The 21,384-nt window shown below is 41.8% G+C and overlaps 1 protein-coding gene across 3 annotated transcripts in view; it reads right to left on the bottom strand.

Moving 5' to 3' along the window:
* TPK1 (thiamin pyrophosphokinase 1) overlaps window positions 1-4,954 on the bottom strand; it is a 503,356-nt gene extending 498,402 nt beyond the window's left edge. The window contains exons 1-2 of one of the 3 annotated variants that reach the window (XM_054019153.1): window positions 4,513-4,954; window positions 3,741-3,797 (exon numbers count right to left, since the gene is read on the bottom strand). In XM_054019153.1, coding sequence (XP_053875128.1) covers window positions 3,741-3,783 — 43 coding nt within the window. In that variant the 5' untranslated portion in view covers window positions 3,784-3,797; window positions 4,513-4,954. Of the gene's footprint in view, window positions 1-3,740; window positions 3,801-4,512 lie in introns of all 3 variants that reach the window. The other 2 variants (XM_054019152.1, XM_054019151.1) reach the window with 2 other exon arrangements.
* Window positions 4,955-21,384: the final 16,430 nt, after the last annotated feature.

The raw sequence follows: 21,384 nt of genomic DNA, 5'->3' as shown, positions 1-21,384 counted from the left end.
CGCTCCCTAACTCTACAAGGGAATGGAAAGCCGATAACAACTCTACCTCTCTTTGTTGTACCGCTACCTCTTCTAGTTAGTAGGAGCAAATCAATGAAAAGTCAATAGCTGTGTCCTGCTAAGTTGGGGTTGCCATCAGTACATCATTGTAATGGGAATACAATTACACACTTACCTGAGGTTCCTTTCCCTGCACTGGGCTTACCCACGCTTGACAACCAGGGCTGATTAGACAGTGGTAAAGTCTCAAACAGGTCCTGGCTCATGACATAGCTAGATTCCCTGGTCGCATGTCCCCCCATCCTCCTCTTCTTCCTCCTCCACCTCCTCCTTGCTGTTTAGGCCAGGGACCTGTGGTTCGTGCTTCTTGAAAGTATCCACTGGGGTCAGCAGAATAGATTGGCCTTCTGATATGCCTGCTGCAGTTCCTTCACTTTCACGCAGCCCTGCTGCTGATCTCTCTTGTACCCCCTTCTCCTGCATTCTGTGTGCAAGATGCTCATAGATGCTAATGTTTCTATGGCTGGTCCATAGATGTGCTTGCACAGCTTCTTCTCCCCACAGGCCCAGGAGAACCAATATTTCCTGTCTACTCCAAGCTAGAGAGCATGTGGCCAGCATGGTCAGCTAAGCAGTTGTATGCAAGAATGGAGAGCAGCTCGATATGCTTGCCAAACTGGACAATCAGGGAAAGGCATTTTAAACATGTGCAGGGCTTTACAGGGGAGGGGGGGCTTTCCAGTCTCTGTGACCTCTGGACAGTGGAGTTCACAATTGTGACCAGAGCAGTCAGTGTTGGGCATTGCAGGACAGCTGCTCAAGGTTCTATTAGGGTTGACATAAGTAATGTAGCATCCACACTCATGCTATGTCGACTTCGGTATTTCACCCATGGATCAATGCTTCTCAGGCAGCTGGTGTTACTACGTCAGTATAATGGGACGCTTACATCGTTGGGAGACAAATTTTAGTTAAGACATATGCACAACTCGGTTGATGCAAGGCGCCTCATGTCAACCTAACTTTGTTGTTTAGACCAGACCTAAAGTCTTGTGGATGTATGGAAGAGCAGTTAGGTTACACTGTTGCTTCCTCCTACTCTCCTTCCCTTAAATTTAATGCATAACTTCATAATTCCTGTGTACAGAAACAAATATACTGCTATATAATTGTAAAACACTCTTTATTCTCTCCTGTGGCTCGCTTGTGACATACAGGTGACCTTGCTTTAACAGAACAAAAACTCTAGTTTCAAATGGAGGGGGCGGGGAAGGATGCAAAGGGTTACCTGCAATAAATGGACATTTCAGCTTTACAGACAGTTACCTGGCGATATTCTTTCAAAGCTGAAACAGCTTTGGCTCATTTAACTGGAGACAATGTGATTCCAGACACCAGTGAAATAACTATAACATCAATGTAGCCCATATAAACTTAAGTTTTAAGAGGTACTTAAAATAATCATCTTGATAAAACCTCAAAGCCCATTCAAGTTGATGAAAAGGGTAAAGAGACTATCAAAGAATACATCCTCTTCTGAAGGAATCAAATCCAAGCCCAAACTACCACCCCTGGAACTGGTGTGGTTCTAATGCACAGTGGGTATGGGGAATAGGATATAAGGGAGACAGCCCCCACAAATGGCTCACACTCCCCACATGATGTGAGAAATAGTTTAATGGAACTCTTTGTGGGCCAGGATACAGAGAGCAAGGCAAGTGGATTCTCTGCTATGCAGAGCCCTCCCCTCTGCAGGAGGGTCGATAAGGAAGCCACCAGGGAGCTACCTTGCTGGTGGACTTGAGCAATGGAAGATGTGTCTCTCTCTTTCATCCTCCTCATCTGGCAGAAGTTATGAAATGACAGAAGTTGTATCGGGGCACCCTTAAAACTAAATAAGGTCAACGTTTATGCTGTAGATGAAAGGGCTTTTGTACATCAAAACGTAAAGTTTGAATTACACGTGGGAACAAACAGAAATCCAGTGTAGATTATGGCATACAATGCTCCACATTAGCAATACTGCTGAGTAAGTGGACCTAGCATACCCTACTACCCAAAGATTCCAAGTACTAATCAGGTGCAGGCCTGTCTAAAGCATACAGCAGCACCCCAGTGTTAAGGAGACAAAGGCATGGTATGGAGCTCTCAAAGTCCACTGTAGTTAAAGTTTAGTAAAACTAGTCTCACTGCAGAACCCACAATGGGCAATCTGGGCACAACACCAAGGTCACCAACCCACACGGAAAGGTTATAAACAAACCATAGGAGGGAAACAAAGGGTGGTACACTGTAGAAGGCCCTAGATCTTTTAAAAAAAGAAAACAGAGCTGCTTTTTAAATGATTTCACAAACTGTAATGTAACAAACTGTTATGAGCGCTGTGCATTTGCTGTATCACACTTGAACGGTTATGTATACAATCTACCCCACGCCACATAGCTGTGCTGCAGAATCTAAGTTTTCATTTTTAAAAAAGTAGCTAGGCCACCTGGTTGCAAAAATAACTTTCCAAATGTGAAACAAATGTAAATCAATGGAATACTGCCTGCAGAGACAGAGTGCCTCAGAAAATGCTGGAGAGCCACTGAGTACTTTCCCCCTCCCATTCATTGCAATGGAGCATTAACTGATGCCTGCCACTGACATTTTAAATATCACCATTTGCTATGCCTTCACTGCCAAAATAAATGTGTTTTCCATAACAGGATGACCTTAGCTATCCTGCTGCAAAATCCAAGTGGAGACAAAACACTGTAATTTTACATTCAGATGAACTAGGTGAGGCCCACTGTGTGAGTTGGAGGGGAGATGTGGGGGAAGGGGAGATGGTACAAAATATATCAGAAAGACAGAACAGGTTGCGCTGGTGTGGGAGTGGCACTACATGTGAAAGGAAGTGTAGAATCAAATGAAGTAAAAATCTTAAATGAATCAAACTGTACCATTGAGTCTCTATGGATAGTAATTCCATGCTCTAAGAAGAAGAATATAGCAGTAGGGACATATTACCCACCATCTGACCAGGATGGTGATAGTGACTGTGAAATGCTCAGGAAGATTAGAGAGGCCATTAAAATAAAAAACTCAATAATAATGAGGGATTTCAACTATCCACATATTGACTGGGTACATATCGCCTCAGGCCAGCCTACTCATCAGCTTTAGGCCTTGTCTACATAAGAACATTTCACCAACTAAAGGTGACATTTTAAACTGATTTAGTTAAACCAGTGCAAATCTCTGGGTGACCACTATTACAGTTCAAATCATTTCTCTTATTTCCATTTAGTTTAAATGGATTAGGAATCAGTTTGAAATATACTGAAATAAGAGTGTCCACACAGGAATTTGCACTGGTTTAACTAAATTGGCTTAAAAGCAAATTTAAATTAAACCAATGCAACTTTATAATATAAACATAGCCTGAGGCCTTGGCTAAACTGCACCACTTTAACAGAATATGATTTGAAAGGGATATAGTTAATCCAGTGTAAACTCATGTGTGCGCACACTCTTATTAAAATGATTCCCATCACAATGACATCGAATTGGCTCTACTAGCAACAAATGAAGGGGAATGTTAGGCCTTATATATATTAACCTTTCAAAATAATAGATGATAATCAAGCTGTCTTTCAAACCAAGAATGCAATTCTTAATGTTGTGCACACAAAAATACTTATTTGCAGGGTAAAGACTCTTGAGAGAGATTTAAATAGTAAAAAGAGATACAATACCAGTGGGAAGCAGACATTCCAGCGGAGTAAACACGTGCTCCATAGCTTATTAACTTTCTGCTTTTAAAAAACAAAGCACACAGAAAACGGCAGGTTAAAAAGATTCCAAGTTCTTGCAAACCTCAGCTGTCCATTAAACCTCGCTTATTTTATTGGCATATTCTTGAAAAAGCACAGTTCAAGTTTACTCTGAGCAGAGGAAATGTACAGACCAAGGTTTGTTTTCCAAAGAAATAAACAGCTTTAAAAGCGTTGTAGGCTGAGTTGCGGGTAACTGGCAGCACCCAGGGCGAGCCCGTTTCAATAGGAGAGGGGCATTAAGCCACAGGCACATTTGGCTCTTGCCAAGACCTGATACATTTCGCCACACGGCGCCAGCACTTAAAGCCAACGCAGAGAGGGGTAGGAACAGGGAAGCAGGAATCACGAGCATCCTCTAGTTGCTGAGCTGAAACAGCTGCTTTTAGCTGCAAACTCGGCTAGCAAACTGGGAGGGGACTCCACGTTTAGATCTGAAAGGCAGAAGAGAAGGCAGAGGTGTGAGGGGGCTTTCTCCCCTAGGAGCCTGTACCCCACTGGGGGGGGAGTAGGTCTCCCCCCAACCCCCAGGGAAGCAAAGGGTGACAAGAGGCGCCTTGGCGGCGGCAGCAATAGCAGAGGCTGCTGAGCACGTGAGTTTCAGCCTAGGAAGCAGAAGTAGCAGCTGACCGTGCAGCGCCCCCTGCACCAAGCACGGGAAGGGGCTGGGAGCGGGGCGCTCGCGCCGGGGTACCTGAGACTCCGTTCCCTGCTGCTGCGGGGCCTGGCGCTAGGACGGGCGCGTGCAGGTGTCCTGGGGAGAGGCGAGGACAAGGGACGGGGAGGAACGACCATGGCATCGATTCCGGCCCTGATCCGTTGCTCCGCGATCGATTTAGAACGGCTGCAGCAGGAAGAGCGAGAGGGAGCGTGCCCAGCCCATGCAGGACATGGGCAGGGAGTGCAACTGCAGATGTCCTCGCAGGCTGAGCACCTTTCTCTGATGCTGACTCCAATGGGAGCTGCAGGTGCCCAGCCCCTGCGAGATCATTCCTGGGCTGTGCATTTTAGATGCCTGACTTCAGGCACTCACCCACCTCTGAGACTTTTGGCCCACCCGGCTAAGCTGTAAAAAGAGAGAGAGATGGCAGCTCTTTTTTATTTAGGCTCTGTCCTCTTGCACGAATGCTTTACTAACCCCACGTGGGGCACTAGTAATTTGCACTGGCTTGAAAATGTTATATTTTTGTCTTTGCGGGGGGAGGGGCGATGGGAGAATGGGAGACTTATCTTTCAAGGAAAAATATTAAGCTCTACAATCAATCTGTAAGGAAAGTCAGCAAGAGGACAACAGCTACAAAAAGAAAAGGGGTGCTTTAATAGCAAAGACAACTCAGATTTCCTTGCATTACCTATAATAGTGTAGGATATATGAGAACAGCATGCTGAGGAGAGTGGCAATGACCCAGTTATGCTGCTCCTTGTAAAAGCAAGTCAGACCAGCTTTCCACCACAACCCCTGCCAGCAAACCAAAAGTACAGAAGAAATAGGTGCAGAAAAAGAGTTGCAAATAATACAAAAAAAGCTTTTGCTGATGTTTGAATATTTTATATTTTTTCAGTTAGTGTCATTAGTGGATGTGTGTAACAAAAAACAACTTGGTAAGAAAAAATTGTGGGAGAGCCTATTCGTTTTTTATTTCTCTTGAACTAGATTTGGGCAGAGTGATATTTTGAAAAAAATATATATTAAATAAAGTTGGAGGACTGCAAACAGTTTTAAAAGCATTGTATTAAGATGTGAGGAAGTACAGTTCTGGGGTAACAGATTGCAAGATCTCTGGGACAAAAATTGTCTGAGTTTGATTCTGCAAACACTATAAGGCATGGTCCATTGACTTCAATTTAAGTACTTATATTGCTGTCATCACTGTAGTATTTGAATGTTACAGTCATTAATGAACTTCTTTCTTTAGAATGTCTCTCTTTCTTTAGAATGTTTAGAATGGACTTCTTTCTTTAGAATGTGAGACAGGAAAGTACTACCTCCATTTTAGAGATTGGGATCAGAGGCACTGGGTAGATTAAGTGACCTGCCCAAGGTCACACAGGAGGGTTGTGGCTGATCTGAGAATTTATCCCAGATCTAAGGTCCCAATTGAGTACTTTATCCCACTAGAGCCGCCATCCTACCCCAATAGGACTATTTGGGGTGGTATACTCTTTGGGCCTGATTTGAAGTGCATGGAAATCTATGGAAGGGCTTTAACTGATTTTGGTAGGCTTTGGTTGAGGGCCTATAGCCAGTAGAAAGTGTGTGTTTAATTAATAAAGAGCCTGACTCTGCACAGGCTTACAGATGATCAGTGCTTAAATTAATAATAAAGAATGTTGTAGGTCTGTGTTACTCTGAGATGTAAAGCTGAATATATTAAGATAACTTCAGATGTGTACCTGTTGGTATAACAAGTGATTATATAATGGCTAATAAAATGCTAATAAAAATCAATTTAAAATCTGAAGGTGTTTTTTTAAACAAAAACAAAAAAAAAACCTTCCTTTCTATTAACTTTTCCAAACAAATGGAGGTGTTGCATGAAGCAAATGAGAGAAACCATCATGCTTAATCACACAAAAAAAACCCAACACCTGTTAGAAACATTTTGGCTTAGGATTTTTTATATGATTGTGCAGTCAACATACAAATAAGAACTATCATCCTAAATTATTAAAACTAAAAGAATCTGGGGCCTAAGGTTGCAATTCTATAACTAGACTCCTGCATCCGTGTGGAAGTTAATTGTCTTCAGGGTGATTCTATGCAGGCATAAAGGTGCACTCATGCAGCTCAGATTGCACGATCAGGGCCTGGATTACTGTATCCTTTCTGAGGCTTACTTTTTTCAATGCTTTTGAATTGGATCATGAAACTAGACTTCACATAAAAGGTTTTTGTTCCTAGTCAGTTTCACTTTCTAGTTTCCCTGCACTCACAATACAGACGGATGATCTTTAAATCCAAATAAGCATATTTTCATTTATATTTAAGAAAGTCATGGAACCTGTTTCCATTTAAGATTGGGTTTTGTAAATGTATGCAAAATATATAACAGAAAAACAAAGAAACAAACAAACAGCATGAGGCCTAAAGTATCTGACAATATCTCTTTAAATTTAACTTTTAAAAGGTTCTGGATGGTTCTGTCATTGTTCTTTGAGGCCCTGAAAATGTGGCTTTTAGTTGCCATCTTTTAGGTTGGTGTCTGATTTAGCTGATATTTCATATTGATGCTACTAGAGCTGGTTGTCCTGTAACTAATGCCCTTTCTTACTCTGTTACTTCTCACCATCACCTACCATCTCTTTCTTTTTTGAGTTCTCAGTGTCTTCCTGGGTTTCAAGTCCTGCTTTGACTGGCAGCCTCTCAGAGGAAATATAAGATTGCTCTTTTTTTTTTCCTTTTTCTTTTTTTTGACAATTTAGAGGAATTATACTGAGCCCTGCAGTAGAGGGCAGCAAAGGAACATGGCTCAAGGATTCAGATGGCAGTTGCTATTTTCAGGTTTGCTAGTTGCATTTATTTCCAGAAGAACAGAGACAGTTGAAGCAATCTGGGGCTCCTGCAAACCCATTCAATTGGAACACCTTGCTCCAGGATTTAACATACCACCTTCTCTTCCATTCAAACTCTATATTATGTTGGTTCAGAGGTTGTGTCAGAGAAGAGGAAGAGAAATAGGTAATGGATCCAGAAATGATATATGCATTGGGGAAATTAAGAAAGGCAAATTAAGCGAACAGAGGTTTCCAGTTAAACTGGAGGATAATGGAGCTAATGTGCCCAATATAAAGGAAAGAACACCCCAGTTCCCTAGAGATATCAAGCTCCCAGTTACGACGCAGCCAGTACTGCGTAACATATTGACCTGAGGCATGATCAAAAACAAACACACTGCCCCCGGCGGTGGACCCCATTAACAGACTCCAGTGGTGTTAGGTTTGGCAACATTGGTATGTCTACACAGCAAAGAAAAACCCACAGTTAGCCCATGGCAGCCATTTCGGCTCACAGGGCTCGGCCTGCGGGGTTGTTTCATTGCTGTGTAGACTTCCAGCTCAGGCTGGAACCTGAGCTCTGGGACCCTTCCATCTACCAGAGTCCTAGAGCCTGGGCCCCTGCTCAAGCCCAGAAGTCTACACAGCATTTAAACAGCCCCGCAGCCTGAGCTCCACGAACCCGAATCGGCACAGGCCAGCCGCAAGTTTCTCTTTGCTGTGTAGACATACCCATTGTCTCTGAAAAAGTATGTAGCCTTTAGGCCTTTTGAGCTTTCAGGAGTGTTCTCCAGCAGTTTGCAAAGACATTGAGGATAAAGATTAAAATCTTCACACAATTTTACTCCTCAAAGTTAGCAAGGAAGTCAGGGCAGTAGTAGTTGAAGTGCTTTTATCTTGAAGAAGTGTGTGGGGGGAAATAGATGCAGTCTGGAAGCATTTTAATGAAAGATATTAAAAATGGTGACGGACTTACTTTACACTACACATACCAGCAAGGCCATCCCCATGACAGCCCTTAGGATCAAATAACCTCCTTATTTCAAAATTGTCTTCCCAGTCTTGAGAATCTATATTTCAATCGAAGGATCGATCAGATCTGGACAGTATTTTGGAGCATATCAACACTATTCTTTAGACAGCGTAAAGAGCAAATTTTACATAGGCTGAGTATGCTGCTTCCACAACATACCTGGCTCAGGGAGCAATAGAATGGATGGTAATTCATACCTTGCTACTACTAAGCCTCTGTGGTGCCTCTGCTCTCATCCTCTTATTTAACATTCTCATTGTCTTTTTTCTTTCAAAGAAGTTTTGCTGATTGTTTTCCCAACCATGGGTCCAGTGATTCAGTCTCTCCCTGATGCTGCTTCTGCTTCACCAACATCTGAATCAACCTTTCTGGGAACAGTTTTCTGCTTGTCCTCAGTGGCTAATCTGTCCAGCTGATGTGAGGCGCTGGTTTGGAACAGCATGCCTTTTGGTCTCCCTCTTGTTTGTCTTTTCTGCCCCCCTTTCACGAGTTTTCTGCTGCTGTTTCTCTCCTGTCTTTGCCCCCTCTCAAGTTCTGCACCTCTCCATTTGTCTTCCTTACCTCTTCTACTTTCATTCCTTCTCTACTCCTTCACTGAGTTCTTTATCTGTGCCTGTGAGTAAGTCTACACTGCATCTAGAAGTGAACCCTACCCACGTGGCTTGTGATGGTGGGGCTTGCACTAGTGTGCTCAAAAAGTAGCTACAACATATACACAGCTATTTTTATCGCAATAGCAGGAGCTGCACCACTTCAAGTCTGGGAGGCTCCATCCCAGCTGCAATGTAGACATACCCTGAAAGCTCCGGGTGTAGTGGTCAACTGCCTGCCAGTGCCAGCCACTGTTGTAACAAACTAACCGTATCTCTTTCTAACTGCTGTCTATTGTAATGCAATATTTATCACAAGGGAAGTGTTACAGGGGGAAATCAGTCATGAGTGAGTGGGTTGACAAAGGGACCTTTCAATCCCTTCAGCATGTGCAAGAACTTGTAAGGAAACATACTTTTTCTGCATGCTCTGCTGCAAGGACGGGGAGGATTTCATGCTATCCGATCTTCATTCTTGCTGATTGATGAGCTTTTGAAAAAACACTCATCTTACTTGGGTGAACCTTTCTTATCCAACATAATCTTAAAGCTCTTTAGGAGTTAACTCAGCAGCAGCAGCAGTCCCTTGATTTGAGGATGATCTCTATCACAGATTTAAATTAAGAGTTAACAATATAGGAATCAGTTCACTCCACACCTCTAGGGTGGAACCTGACAGTTATCTAACAGAGAACAGCAACAGTATCACACAGTTCAGGACAGAAAGAAAGAGAAATACAGTGTCCAGCTGAACACTGCAAAGGAAATTTTATGTAGACAAAATGTGTGGAAAGTGCCCTGGGTCCTTTAATGACAACAAGCTGTCAGGCCACTGATTTTGCAGGAGCTCTGAAAAACCAAGCATCTCCAGCAGCATCCTGCAACATCAGTTTAATATTTCAAAGTAAGAACATCACTTAATGACCACGAGCACCACTTCCCATTGCACAAAGGAGGTCCTCCGTTAAGTATGGACCTAGTACATCCCTAGTTAGCATAGAAGATTTGGCAAGATTTCCTCCTCCTTTCCAAGTTGGCTATCAAACCTAAAAGGTGGCTTTTTCTACTGTGTTTGTCCTTGCCTGGCCCCCATTACTTTGAAAGGGCAGTGAGAGGTTGCTGCTGTGAGGCTGCTCAAGAGTGCAGTTGGTGGAGGGGTGCCCAAAAAGTAGAGGTTGAGATCTTTTGGGGTTTTCTTTCCTTTGGTTTAGTGAAAAGGGAAGAATCTTGGGAAGGGTGGAAAGCTCTACCCTATGTAAGAAAATACATTAAACAGACAATAGAATTAATATCTGATAGAGGAAGTTCCTCAGATTGGCAGAAAACGTTATGGACGAATTCCTGGGCCCTTTAAAATTTCCCTGATAATTAGTCAAGTCAGGTCAGGGACTCAAAACATTTCCCTTCTCTTAGTTTTGCACAGGTTTAGTGAGCTGGCATTTATATGGAGACACTGCTTTTTAAAAAAAAAAAAATAACTATATTTAATTTTGGATACATAAGACTTAGGGTGAACTAATTTTGTTTATGAAAACTATCAGTTAGCTGAGCAATTGCCACAGAATGCAGTTGCTGCATCACTAACACTGCACTTTAGCGTTACTAAAACCAATCAAACAGGAAGAGCTGTAGGATGATTAGTAAGGAGGTTTTACAGTATTTACATAAAAATGTATATTAGCCCCAGAGGTCCTTCAGGCTTGAGGCATGCAGGTTGGCTAATATGAAGAAATTTGCACTGGTGCTGCCTGTGCTATTCCTATTTTGTAGCTAAACAGAGAAATTCAGTCTTCACGGCTGTCAATCTGATACCCCCACCCCTTCGAAAGTAAAAGTGAAGACTATTTTCTCCTTGTCTTCCTCTAAAATAATCCCACAGTTAAAATGGAGCTGCCTGGAAAGAGTTGATTCCAATGTCTTTATGCAGAATAATCTGGTTAGGAATGATTAGCCAGCTCAGCTGTCTGATTGTCTGAACATCCCTAAATGCTTTATAATTCAAAAAGTGCAGACATCTGTAGATAAATAGGATGCTTTATTATAGATATTATATCTGTGCGACTCTCCTGTGTCAACCATTTAAGTCCCCACAACTCCCTGAAACACCATTTTGAGAGGTATGATAATTCAGGGAAGAAAGACCCACAAATAGACAGTCAATCACAGCCAGCCAAAACTGAGTAACACAAACAGCTTTCAAGATCAGCACTGGAGCCAACTTCCAAGTAGGGTGACCAGACGTCCCGATAAAATCAGGACCGTCCCGATATTTAAGTGGTTGTCCCGATATTTCACTCCGCTCTGCTGGCGGACACCCCCCTCCCCCGATGTGTCCCGATATTTTCTTCCTCTCATCTGGTCACCCTACTTCCAAGTCATTCTGAGTCTTCTTAGGAGATAATATTTTTAAATCTGCATGAAAGATTCTAAGTGCAATCAGTTGCTGCAGTGGTGGATTGCTCATCAAAGATAAATCTTGTGGGTTATTTTAGGTCACACAATTGAGTAGGAAAGAGCAGTTGAACATATTCCTGTGGCCACTGGGTAGGTCCCTGAGCCAGAAGACCTGGGTTCTGTTCCGTGTTCTGCCACTGACTCATGCTGTGACCTTAGCAAGTTGATTAACCATTTTGTAAAATGAAATTAATAAAGCTTACCCCACTCTTTAAAAGCAGACAAAGGCACTATATAAGTGCTTATTATGAAAGAATAAAGGGAAGTCTTAGTTTATTAGTCAATTGTATAAGAATCAGGGGGAAAAGCCATATACTAAGCGCTAGTCTACACTAGAAGCATTACAGTAGCACAGCTGCACCAATGCAGTTGCGCCGCTGTAGCATGTATGGTAAAGACACTGTATGCTGACGGGGAAAGAGCTCTCCCATCACCATAATAAAACCACCTCCATGAGAGGCAGCACCTATGTTGGCAGGAGCAGCTCTCCTGCCAACATAGCGCTATCCACACCAGCGCTTAGGTCAGTGTAATTCATGTCACTCAGGGGGGTGGCTTATACACCCCTGAGTGACATAAGTTATATTGACAAAACCCTAAGACAACCAGCAATAATATTCTGTGGTTAAAAAAAGGCAACTTTCTGAAAGAGGAGGATGATATTCTTATGGATAAGTAGTATAGCTTTTAACACTATAATGCTTTTTTCACAAAACCAACTCCGCTCTACAGACTACTGAGGCCATTGTCCATAGATGGCATTTTACGCTTTTCAGACATGTCGCAAAAATGCCAGAGAATGTTCCTGCAAACGCTGTTCTCCGGGGGGCTTGTACATCTGGGATAAAATTCCACCAGCCAAGGGGTGGAGGCAGCCCAGCAGCAGATCCCCTATTACATCAAGTCTGTTCCAATGTTGGACTCTTGGACTGTCAAGCCCTTGAGCAGCGAACAATTGCTATGGCTGACTGTTCAATAAGTGTTGAAGAAGAAGAAACTATTATAAGTGTGGAAAGTGGTATATGGTGACCTCTGAGGCAGAAGATCTGGATTCGATTCCTGATGCTGCTCAGTAGATTTGCTGTGGTTTTAGGCAAGCTAGTTATCTAATCTAGCTAGGAATTTATGAGATGCCCAGGGCCGGCTCCAGCATTTCTGCCGCCCCAAGCAAAAAAAAAAAAAAAAAAAAAAGCCGCGATCAGCGGCGGCAGTTCAGCAAAGGACCTCCCGCCGAATTGCCGCCGCAGATCGCAATCGCGATCACAGCTTTTTTGGGGGGGGAGGGGGGGCTGGTTGGGGTGGCCAAAACCCTGGAGCCGGCCCTGGCTAGGGGCTCTATCCCTGGCAAGTATAGTTCTCTCACTGGCCAGTAGATGAGGAGGCCGTCTTTGATAAATCAATACCAGGCACTTGAATTAGGCCTGGAAGCAATTTTAGAAAGTGCATGAAGCCCCGGTGTGATACAAATCTGTCTCACCCAGAACAAGTGCTGCTGCATTCTGAATGAGATGTAGTGCATGCGGCCAACTGGTAAAGAAAGTTACAGTAGCTAAACTTAGCAGTGAGGAAGGCATGTGTCACAGTTACCAGGCCCTCAAACCATAAAAAACAATTATTGCTACCATCCTTTCAGCATTCAGGAGTCAAGATACCAATTCCAAACCCACAAACTCTTGTTGATGATAGGAGGGTGAATGCTGTATATGGCAATGTTAGTGAACTGAGTGAGCTCCTGTAAGTGCTTTCGTCTTAGAATTAGCATAATTTCTCTCGTATGTGGGTTTAGCTTAACCAACTTGTGCTTCCGAGCTTTGTGATATGTGCATGACAGTATTTGACTTGTCTGTCGAAAAGAAGACAAAGTGGGGTAACACCCATGGCTGACATTTACACCCATACTGTAGTCTGAGCAATTATGCTTGGCCCCCATTGCCACTGAGAGGTCATCCATTAGTGCCACCAGGGCCGTTTCTGTTTGAGCCAAAATCTATTTTGACTAACATGCTTGCTGGTTTTGAGTTTGGGTCCCAAGCTGACAAGAGCTGCACATGTTACAGGGGGCATGGTGTCAGAGCTCAAACCCTCAAGTATATCTACTGGGGACTTGAGTTGAGGAAAGTGTCTCTCTCTTACTATAGTACTCTTCAGCTAGAGCAAGGAGCAGCATTGACTAGCTGCAGAAGATTTCCATTGACATTTACGGATTTGAGTAAAAGGAGAAATTACTAATGTACAATATTTAACAAAAAAACCCTCACAATGCATTCTGGCTGTCACACCACTTCCTGGTTTACATTTATAGGTTTCACCACAGTTAACACCTACAGGCAGGGTACGCACATACAAATATGCTTATAGATTAATATATTGCTTCTACTTTTAGTTTAGTTGCTTTAGTTAACGGCAGGCTAACCTATGAAAGCATTCATATTTAAATCTTCAGAGTAAAGCACTTTGAGAGCAAACCTATTAAGGTTAATAGAATGAACTTACAATGCCCATGGTTAGGGAAGGGGGAGTGAGACACTCAGTAAATTGTTCACCAAATAGCCTGTCACCTCTAGGTTTGCAGTTCAAGTCCTACCAATGTATCACTCCATTATCTTTAATGAGCTTAATTTTAAAGTGCTATGCTCTTCAAATTTCAAATACCAATGTCAGCTTTGCTATCTGCCACCTCACTCTCCCCTTAAATGCTATAATAGAGAATGTATATGGAATGTAAAATGCAAGGATAGTCTAGATAAATACCAAATGTCTAAAGTTAACAGAAATGCTTTTTTTTTTTTAAACGGCCCACAGATCCAATCTAACCAGAATTAAACATTCATAGAAAGAAATCTTAAATTGAATGAACCCACAAAGTTAACTTTTTCAAGGGGTGGGACATAGGGGGAAAATACAATTTGTAACAAGTAACTTTCTACTTAACATTTCTTTGCTCTTAAGAGTCAGAGATTTGCTATTTACTAAAGAAGTAAGGCCAGATTTTCAAAGGTATTTTGAAGCCTAAAATACAGATAGGTCCCTAGTGGAATTTTCAAATGTGCCTAATTCCCAATGGACTTTTGAAAATCCTACTAGGTATGTATCTGCATCTAGGAGCCTAAATACCTTTGAAAATTTGGCCCCTATTGTGTGACCACTGTACTTAGTTGTGCTATACCTCTATTTAATGAGCCATACAATGGAGGTTCTCTCTCTCTTTGGAAACTGGTCTGCTCATCATTGTACTAACCATATTGGTTCATTAAACATCCCATGCCACATTTGAAGAATAGGTGTGTTAATCCCTGTATCCTGGTCAAATTGCAGTGCATTTCCCAATGTACCCTCTGCCGCACGACTAATATTCATAAATTAATATGATCATCTAACCTGACCTCCTGTATAACACACGACATACAATTTCCACAAAATAATGCCTTTTGAAGTAGAACATATATATATATATATATATATATTTAAAGACAATCTGATTTGAAAATTGGCAGTGATGGAGAATCCAACATGACCCTTAGTAAATTGTTCCAATGGTTAATTACTTTCACCATTAAAAATGTATGACTTTTTTTCCAGTCTGAATTTATCTAGCTTCCAGCCATTGGATCGTATTATACCTTTCTCTGCTACACTGACGGGCCCATTCTCAAATTTCTGTTCTGCATTTAGGTACTTGTAGATTGTACACAAGCCATCCCTTAACTTCCTCTTTGTTAAACTAAATGGATTGACCTCCATGAATCTATCGCTGTAAGGCATGTTTTCCAGTCCTTTAATCATTCTCATAGCTTTTTCTGAACACTCTCCACTTTATCCACAATTGTCTTGATTTGTGGACACCAGAACTGGGCACAGTATTCCAGCAGTGGTCACACCAGTGCCAAATACAGAGATAAAAATAATCTCTCTACTCCTACTCAAGATTCCCCTGTTTATACAGCCAAGGGTTGCAGTAGCCCCTGTGGCCACAGCATCAGGGCCTGCTCCAAGCACCAGCGCAGGAAGCAGGTGCTTGGGGCAGCCAATAAGAAGGGGTGGCATGTACAGGTCTTCGGTGGCAATTTGGCGGCGGGTCCCTCGGTCCCTCTCGGACCAAAGGACCCGCCACCGAATTACCGTCAAGGAATGAAGCTGCCGGTTGAGCTGCCACCGATCGCAGCTTTTTTTTTTTTCCCCGCTGCTTGGGGCGGCAAAAAAGCCTAAGCCGGCCCTACACAGCATCACACTGGGAGTGCATGTTCAGCTGATTATTCACCATGACCTCCAAATCTTTTCAGAGTCACTGCTTCCCAGGATAGAGTCCTCCGTCCTGTAAGTATTGCCTACATTATTTTTTCCTAGACGTATTCATTTCCATTTAGCTATATTAAAATGCTTTGCTTGCCCCAAGCTTATCAAGGATCCAGATTGCTCTGTATCAATGACCTATCCTCTTATTTATCACTTCTCTAAGCTTTCTGTCATCTGCAAACTTTATCAGTGATGATTTTGTGTTTTCTTCCAGGTCATTGATAAAAATATTAAATAGCGTAGGGCCAAGAACAGATTGTTGCAGAACCCTGCTAGAAACACACCAACTCGATGATGATTCCCTGTTTACAATTACATTTTGAGACCATGTCAGTTAGCCAATTTTAAATCCATTTAATGTGTGCAATGTTAATTTTGTATCGTTTGTTTCTTTTTTAATCAAAATGTGAGTACAAAGTCAGTCTATTATATCAACACTTACATTTATCAACAAAACTCATCAAAAAAAAGATATCAAGTTAGTTTTACAGGATCTATTTTCCATAAACCCACATTCATAGTCATTAGTTACATTACCCTCTTTAATTCTTTATTAATCAAGTCCCGTATCAGCCACTCTATTACCTTGCCAGGGATCGATGAAAGACTGACAGGCCTATAATCAACCAGGTCATTCCATTTACCCTTTTAAAATATTGGCACAGTATCTTTCTCCCAGTCTTCTGGAACTTGTCCAGTGTTCCAAGAGTTATTGGAAATCAGCATTAATGATCCAATGAGCTCCCCAGTCAGCTCTTTTAAAACTCTTAGATGCAAGTTATCTGACCCTGCTAATTTAAAATTGTCAATTGTTAGGATTCTTTTTGTTTCTAGCACACTTTAAAAACTCCTTATTTCCCCTTTACTCTGCTGGCTATAGATTTCTCCTTGTGTACCTTTGCTTCCCTTATCAATTTTCTACAGCTCTTAGTTTCTGATTTTTATGCATTACTGTCAACTTCCCCTTTCTTCCATTTGTTATATATACAGTTTTTTTTACAGCTCCCTTCACTTTCCTTTTAAGCCTGTTGTGTTTTTAAGCAGCATGTCCTTCCTGATTATGGCTTTTGGGGCATCTAGTAAAGTATTCTTAAATAATTCACAATTATCATTCACCTTGCTCTGTTTAAATTCTACCTCCCAGCTGATTTGGCTAATAAAAAGACTAAGTAGAAGAAAGTGTGAAAATCCTTCTGCCAAACAATTTGAGGATGCTCAAATCACTCCCAGTCCCATTAGTGTGAGTGGTGTATGTGCGTGTCACTAACTGTTTCCCAAAGTAGAAAATGCCTAAAAGCTTGTTGTCTAACTAGTAAGAGCTCTCTGGGCTAAAGGAGTGTGTAACTGGGGTGACAGCCTCCTTTTGCATATGGTTTCACTACAGCAGCCTGCCTCTGTTTCTTCTCTTGGACTGTTCAAAAAAACTCAAAACACACTTTTGTCCATTCCCAGCCCTTCTCAAGTTGTGCTTCATTAAATTAACAAACTTTCAAAATAAAGTTTTCAAGTCCATCCAAAAGTTCACAGAAACAAAGGTTTCTCTTTCTTCATCCAGGCCTTCCTGCTGGGGCCTTTCCTGCTTTGATAGGCCATCCCAGGCCCTACCTGGCCGGAATCCCAGAACCTTCTGCTAGCGCTTACTCATTCCTAGTAGTCTCTAATCCTTGAACATTCCCCATTCATTGCAGCGTCCTGCTGCTCTTTATAAGGCAGTCACCCTCATCGCTCCCAGCTGCAGCTCATTCTGTAATCAGGGTTGGTTAGCCCCAGCTTTCCAATTGTTAAGAGGCAAGCCACCTTGTTCCAAATGTCATTCTAAAGGTGATGGATGTGTGGGATTCTAAAAATCATTTTGTTACTGTGCAAGATTGCCAGAAGGACTTATTGATTGTATTTCAATGATAACCTTGATTTGACTATTGCATAGTATTATTGTAAATTAAGCTCGGAAACTATAAATTAAATGTGCTAGTGACATTTTGCTTAAACTCATATTCGTTTTTATAACTGCTTGCTTATTCTTTTAATAACAAAAGAGACACTGGACTGGTTTATCTCTAAAAACTTCCATGCAAACAAAGTAACCAACCTAGAGGAAAAAGGTAAAATCATGAAAAATGATTCCTGAACCCTGGATAATATTTCAGTTACTTAAAATAACACATTATTATCCCCATGAGCCACTCTTGGAATGTTGACCTAGTTAGTATGCTAAGCAAAAGGAAGCTTGGGTTAAAGTTGAAAACTGCCTTAAAAATGCATGTGAAGGAGTTGTTCAAAAGTTCCCAAAATGTTGCATTTTTTTAAATTATTTTTTTGTTTATACCTTGTTAGTGAAACGGATTTAATAATGTGATAGATTTGCCTGGCCTCAGTACAGGAATTGGATACAACAGAATACTTAAAAAGATAAGTCTGAGGGAGAGGAGAGGCAGTGTAGGGCAATTTTAATTGAATGTGGATTTTACATGAACAATCATGCTCTAAGATTTAAGAGCAAAACCCATCCCAGATCAGTAGACATTGGAGATGAAAGAGAGCTAGTATTAGGTCATCTATTCCATCTTGCTCCCCGACAGTGAGGTGTATGCTTCTGAGCCCTTCAAAACCTAATCTAGAAACACACTGTTGTCTTGTACCTAAAAGGATTCTCCCTGTGCCTCACTGTTCTCAACTTTGGCAAAAAATTGAGTAGAGACATCAAAAGTTTGCTCTTACATTATGCTTTCTGAATGGGTATTTAACAATCTGTTGGTGTTGAATGGACACAATGTTCAGCCTTTTTCCATTTGGTTAGTCACCTGTCTAAAGCACAGGTCTAGCCTCCTACATCACTTGATTCATTTAAAAGTGGTCTGGATAAAGCACTTGTGAGTAGAGTGTAGTGAACAACCCAGCAGTGACATGGGGTGGATAAGAGGTGTAATAGGTCTTCCCCTCTCTCTAGAGTCTATGATTCTCTAACGGGAGTCTATATTTTAAAATGCATGCTTGCAATGAAAGGTTAGCATTTTGAGTCAGAATCTAATCAAGTGTCTGGCATACAACATTTCAGAAAAAGTCTCTTGTTACTCAAAAGTGAACATACCTTTCCTTTGCAAAAATATATAAACAGAGACATGTAGTATATGATTTTTTCTTGATATTACTGGTAAGTTATTTTTTAAAAAATATTTGTAAGCAGCATGGTATAGTGGATAGGGCACTAGATCATATCAGACCCGAAGAAGAGCTCTGTATGTGTGGAAAGCTTCTCTCTCTCACCAACAGAAGTTGGTTCAATAAAAGATATAATCTCACCCATCTTCTTTCTCTCTAAGGCACTAGATTATGAGTCAGGAGTCAGTGGTCTATTCCCAGCTCTGCCACTGACCTGCTGTGTGACCTTGGGGAAGTCACTTCACCTATTTCTGACTCCATTTCCCATCCCACCCTGTCTCTTCATTTGAGATCAGGTCCACATTATCCTGGATGTTGTAGAAAGATAGCAACAATACAGTATGTTATTAAAAAATACAAGTGGTACATGAAGGGTGGAGAAGAAGATACAATCACATACACGTATTTTTGGTATTCATTTGCATGGATTTAAAATTATTATAAATAGCCAAATACCATCTAACCCCATCTGCCCTTAAAGCCAGAGTTAACTGGCTCATTTCTTACAGGCATAAAACTAGAGGTGAATCATTTCCTTAGAGATCAGTTCGGGCAACATGTTCCATGTATAAGGGGCATCACAGAAAAAGGTGCAGAAAAAGGCACATCAGACTATTGGTTGAGCAATGTGATAAGAGGCAGACACCTAGGGATGGGCAGAATTGTGAATGGCCATGAATCTGGGAACAAAAAGCTTGAACTTGGTGCAGGGAAGGGATTCAAAATGTGGTTAGAGCAACGGGCAAGGATGGTGAACTTGGCAGCTGTATTTTATATGTACCGGAGCAGGATGACAAGGATGTTAGGGGAGACCAGAGATGTGGTAGTGGTGGTGGTTATAGTAATCAAGGTGGAAGAAAAATAGCACAAATGAGAGTTTTGGCTGGCTGGCTGGCGAGAAAAAGATGGATCTTAAAAGGAAGTAGAAGCAAGATTTGGACACAAAATGGATGAATGGTCAAAGAGGAAGAGATTGAATATTTAGGTTACAGACTTCAAAGATGGAGAGGATGGTGGAGTTGTCAGTGACGTAGAGAGGGAGGTGAAAATGAGAAGCTTTGTTCACGTTAAGGGGAAGAAGAGGGTAAGATCCCAAGAAGGAGATGTAAAAGGGACAAGTAAGGTGCAGGACTTAATATAAAGAAACAGATCAGAAGTGTAAAGATAGATCTGCACATCAATGGCATAGGCAATGTTCAATGACATACTTACCTTTTATTCTACAGTAATTGCCCAGAGCATTGCAATAGCACTTTGTAAAATGCACTGTTTAGTACCATTACTGTAAAATGCTATAGTGGTTTCTTTGTAAAGGTCAAAGATCAGCAAGCTTGACCTGGGAGAAGTTAATAAAGGAGATAACAATTCCCGCAGCAAGACGACATAGTGAACCCAGAGGTACAAAGAATCCCCAATAGTCAGCATCAACAAGCACAAGATGTTGAGAAAAAAGCACCCTTTTAAGTGATATTCCACCTCACGCAGCCCAAATGGTTGTCCAGTTTGATATAAAGTGATCACTTCAACCTGCCTCTCTTCCAGTTGCTCAAATGATTAATTGATTCAATTTATGCAGCTCTATGTAAGGCAAGTATTAGCTCTGTGAAAATGGCATTCTTCAGGAAAGAGCAGAACCAAAAAGAAATTCAAAACTATGTAGCTAAATAATCACCCAGAGCTCCATGCTTGAGAAGGATGATCCCCTGTCCATGTGAGAAGGGGACTTTTGCATCATGGCTCCTAGACTACAGAGAAGATCACCTCCCATATGCAGATCCTTGACTTGATGAACAGGACAGGAGAGCTGAGCATCCCAGCCTCAGGCTGAATCACTTTCGCTCTGCGCCCTGCCTGGGACAGCAGCACATAGAGGGAGCTACACAAGAGCCCTGTTGATGGTGGGGAGGTCATGGAGGGCAATGTGGGATACAGCCTCTGTGCAAATGGCTCTGGACTCTGACCGCTTTCTGAGGTCCCATGAATCTTAGGGCAGATTCGAGGTGCTGAAACCCCTTTGCACATTAGGATGTGGGCCCAGAATGACTTCCTGCCCTCTTCCCCAATAAAGACATATGGAGTAGAACTGGCTTGCCCCATATAAAAACAGCGGGGTTTTAAAATATATATACACATATATAACATACTATATAAAATTTAAATGATAAAAAAATCTAATATGCCCAGATAATCCCTAGTGGAATCTAGTGCAACTGCACTGACACGAGTGGGTCTGTATCTCCCGTCACAGGGCTGGAATTTGACACAATTACTTTATCGATCCAGCAGAAGCTGAAAGCATTTGAAAGATGATGCTTTTCATTCTTTGTGCGCAAATGCGGGAAGAAAAGGCTACCACCCTGACAACTGGCACTTGTGCTGTAGAATCAAAGGTTCCTTGCCTATCCAGCTGCAGTACCAGTATGTCTACCAGATACTGCTGCTACAAATGGAGAGGATGTAAGTTAGAATTGGGGAGGGAGGAAAATGATCAAAATAAGACATGGATTAAATCATTTAATATTCTCCTTTACAGATTAAATAA

The sequence above is a fragment of the Malaclemys terrapin genome, chromosome 2 (assembly GCF_027887155.1).
Source record: "Malaclemys terrapin pileata isolate rMalTer1 chromosome 2, rMalTer1.hap1, whole genome shotgun sequence".
Taxonomy (NCBI): Eukaryota; Metazoa; Chordata; order Testudines; family Emydidae; genus Malaclemys; species Malaclemys terrapin.
The sequence above is the reverse complement of the archived record's forward strand: the minus strand, read 5'-3'. Positions and strand labels throughout refer to the sequence as shown.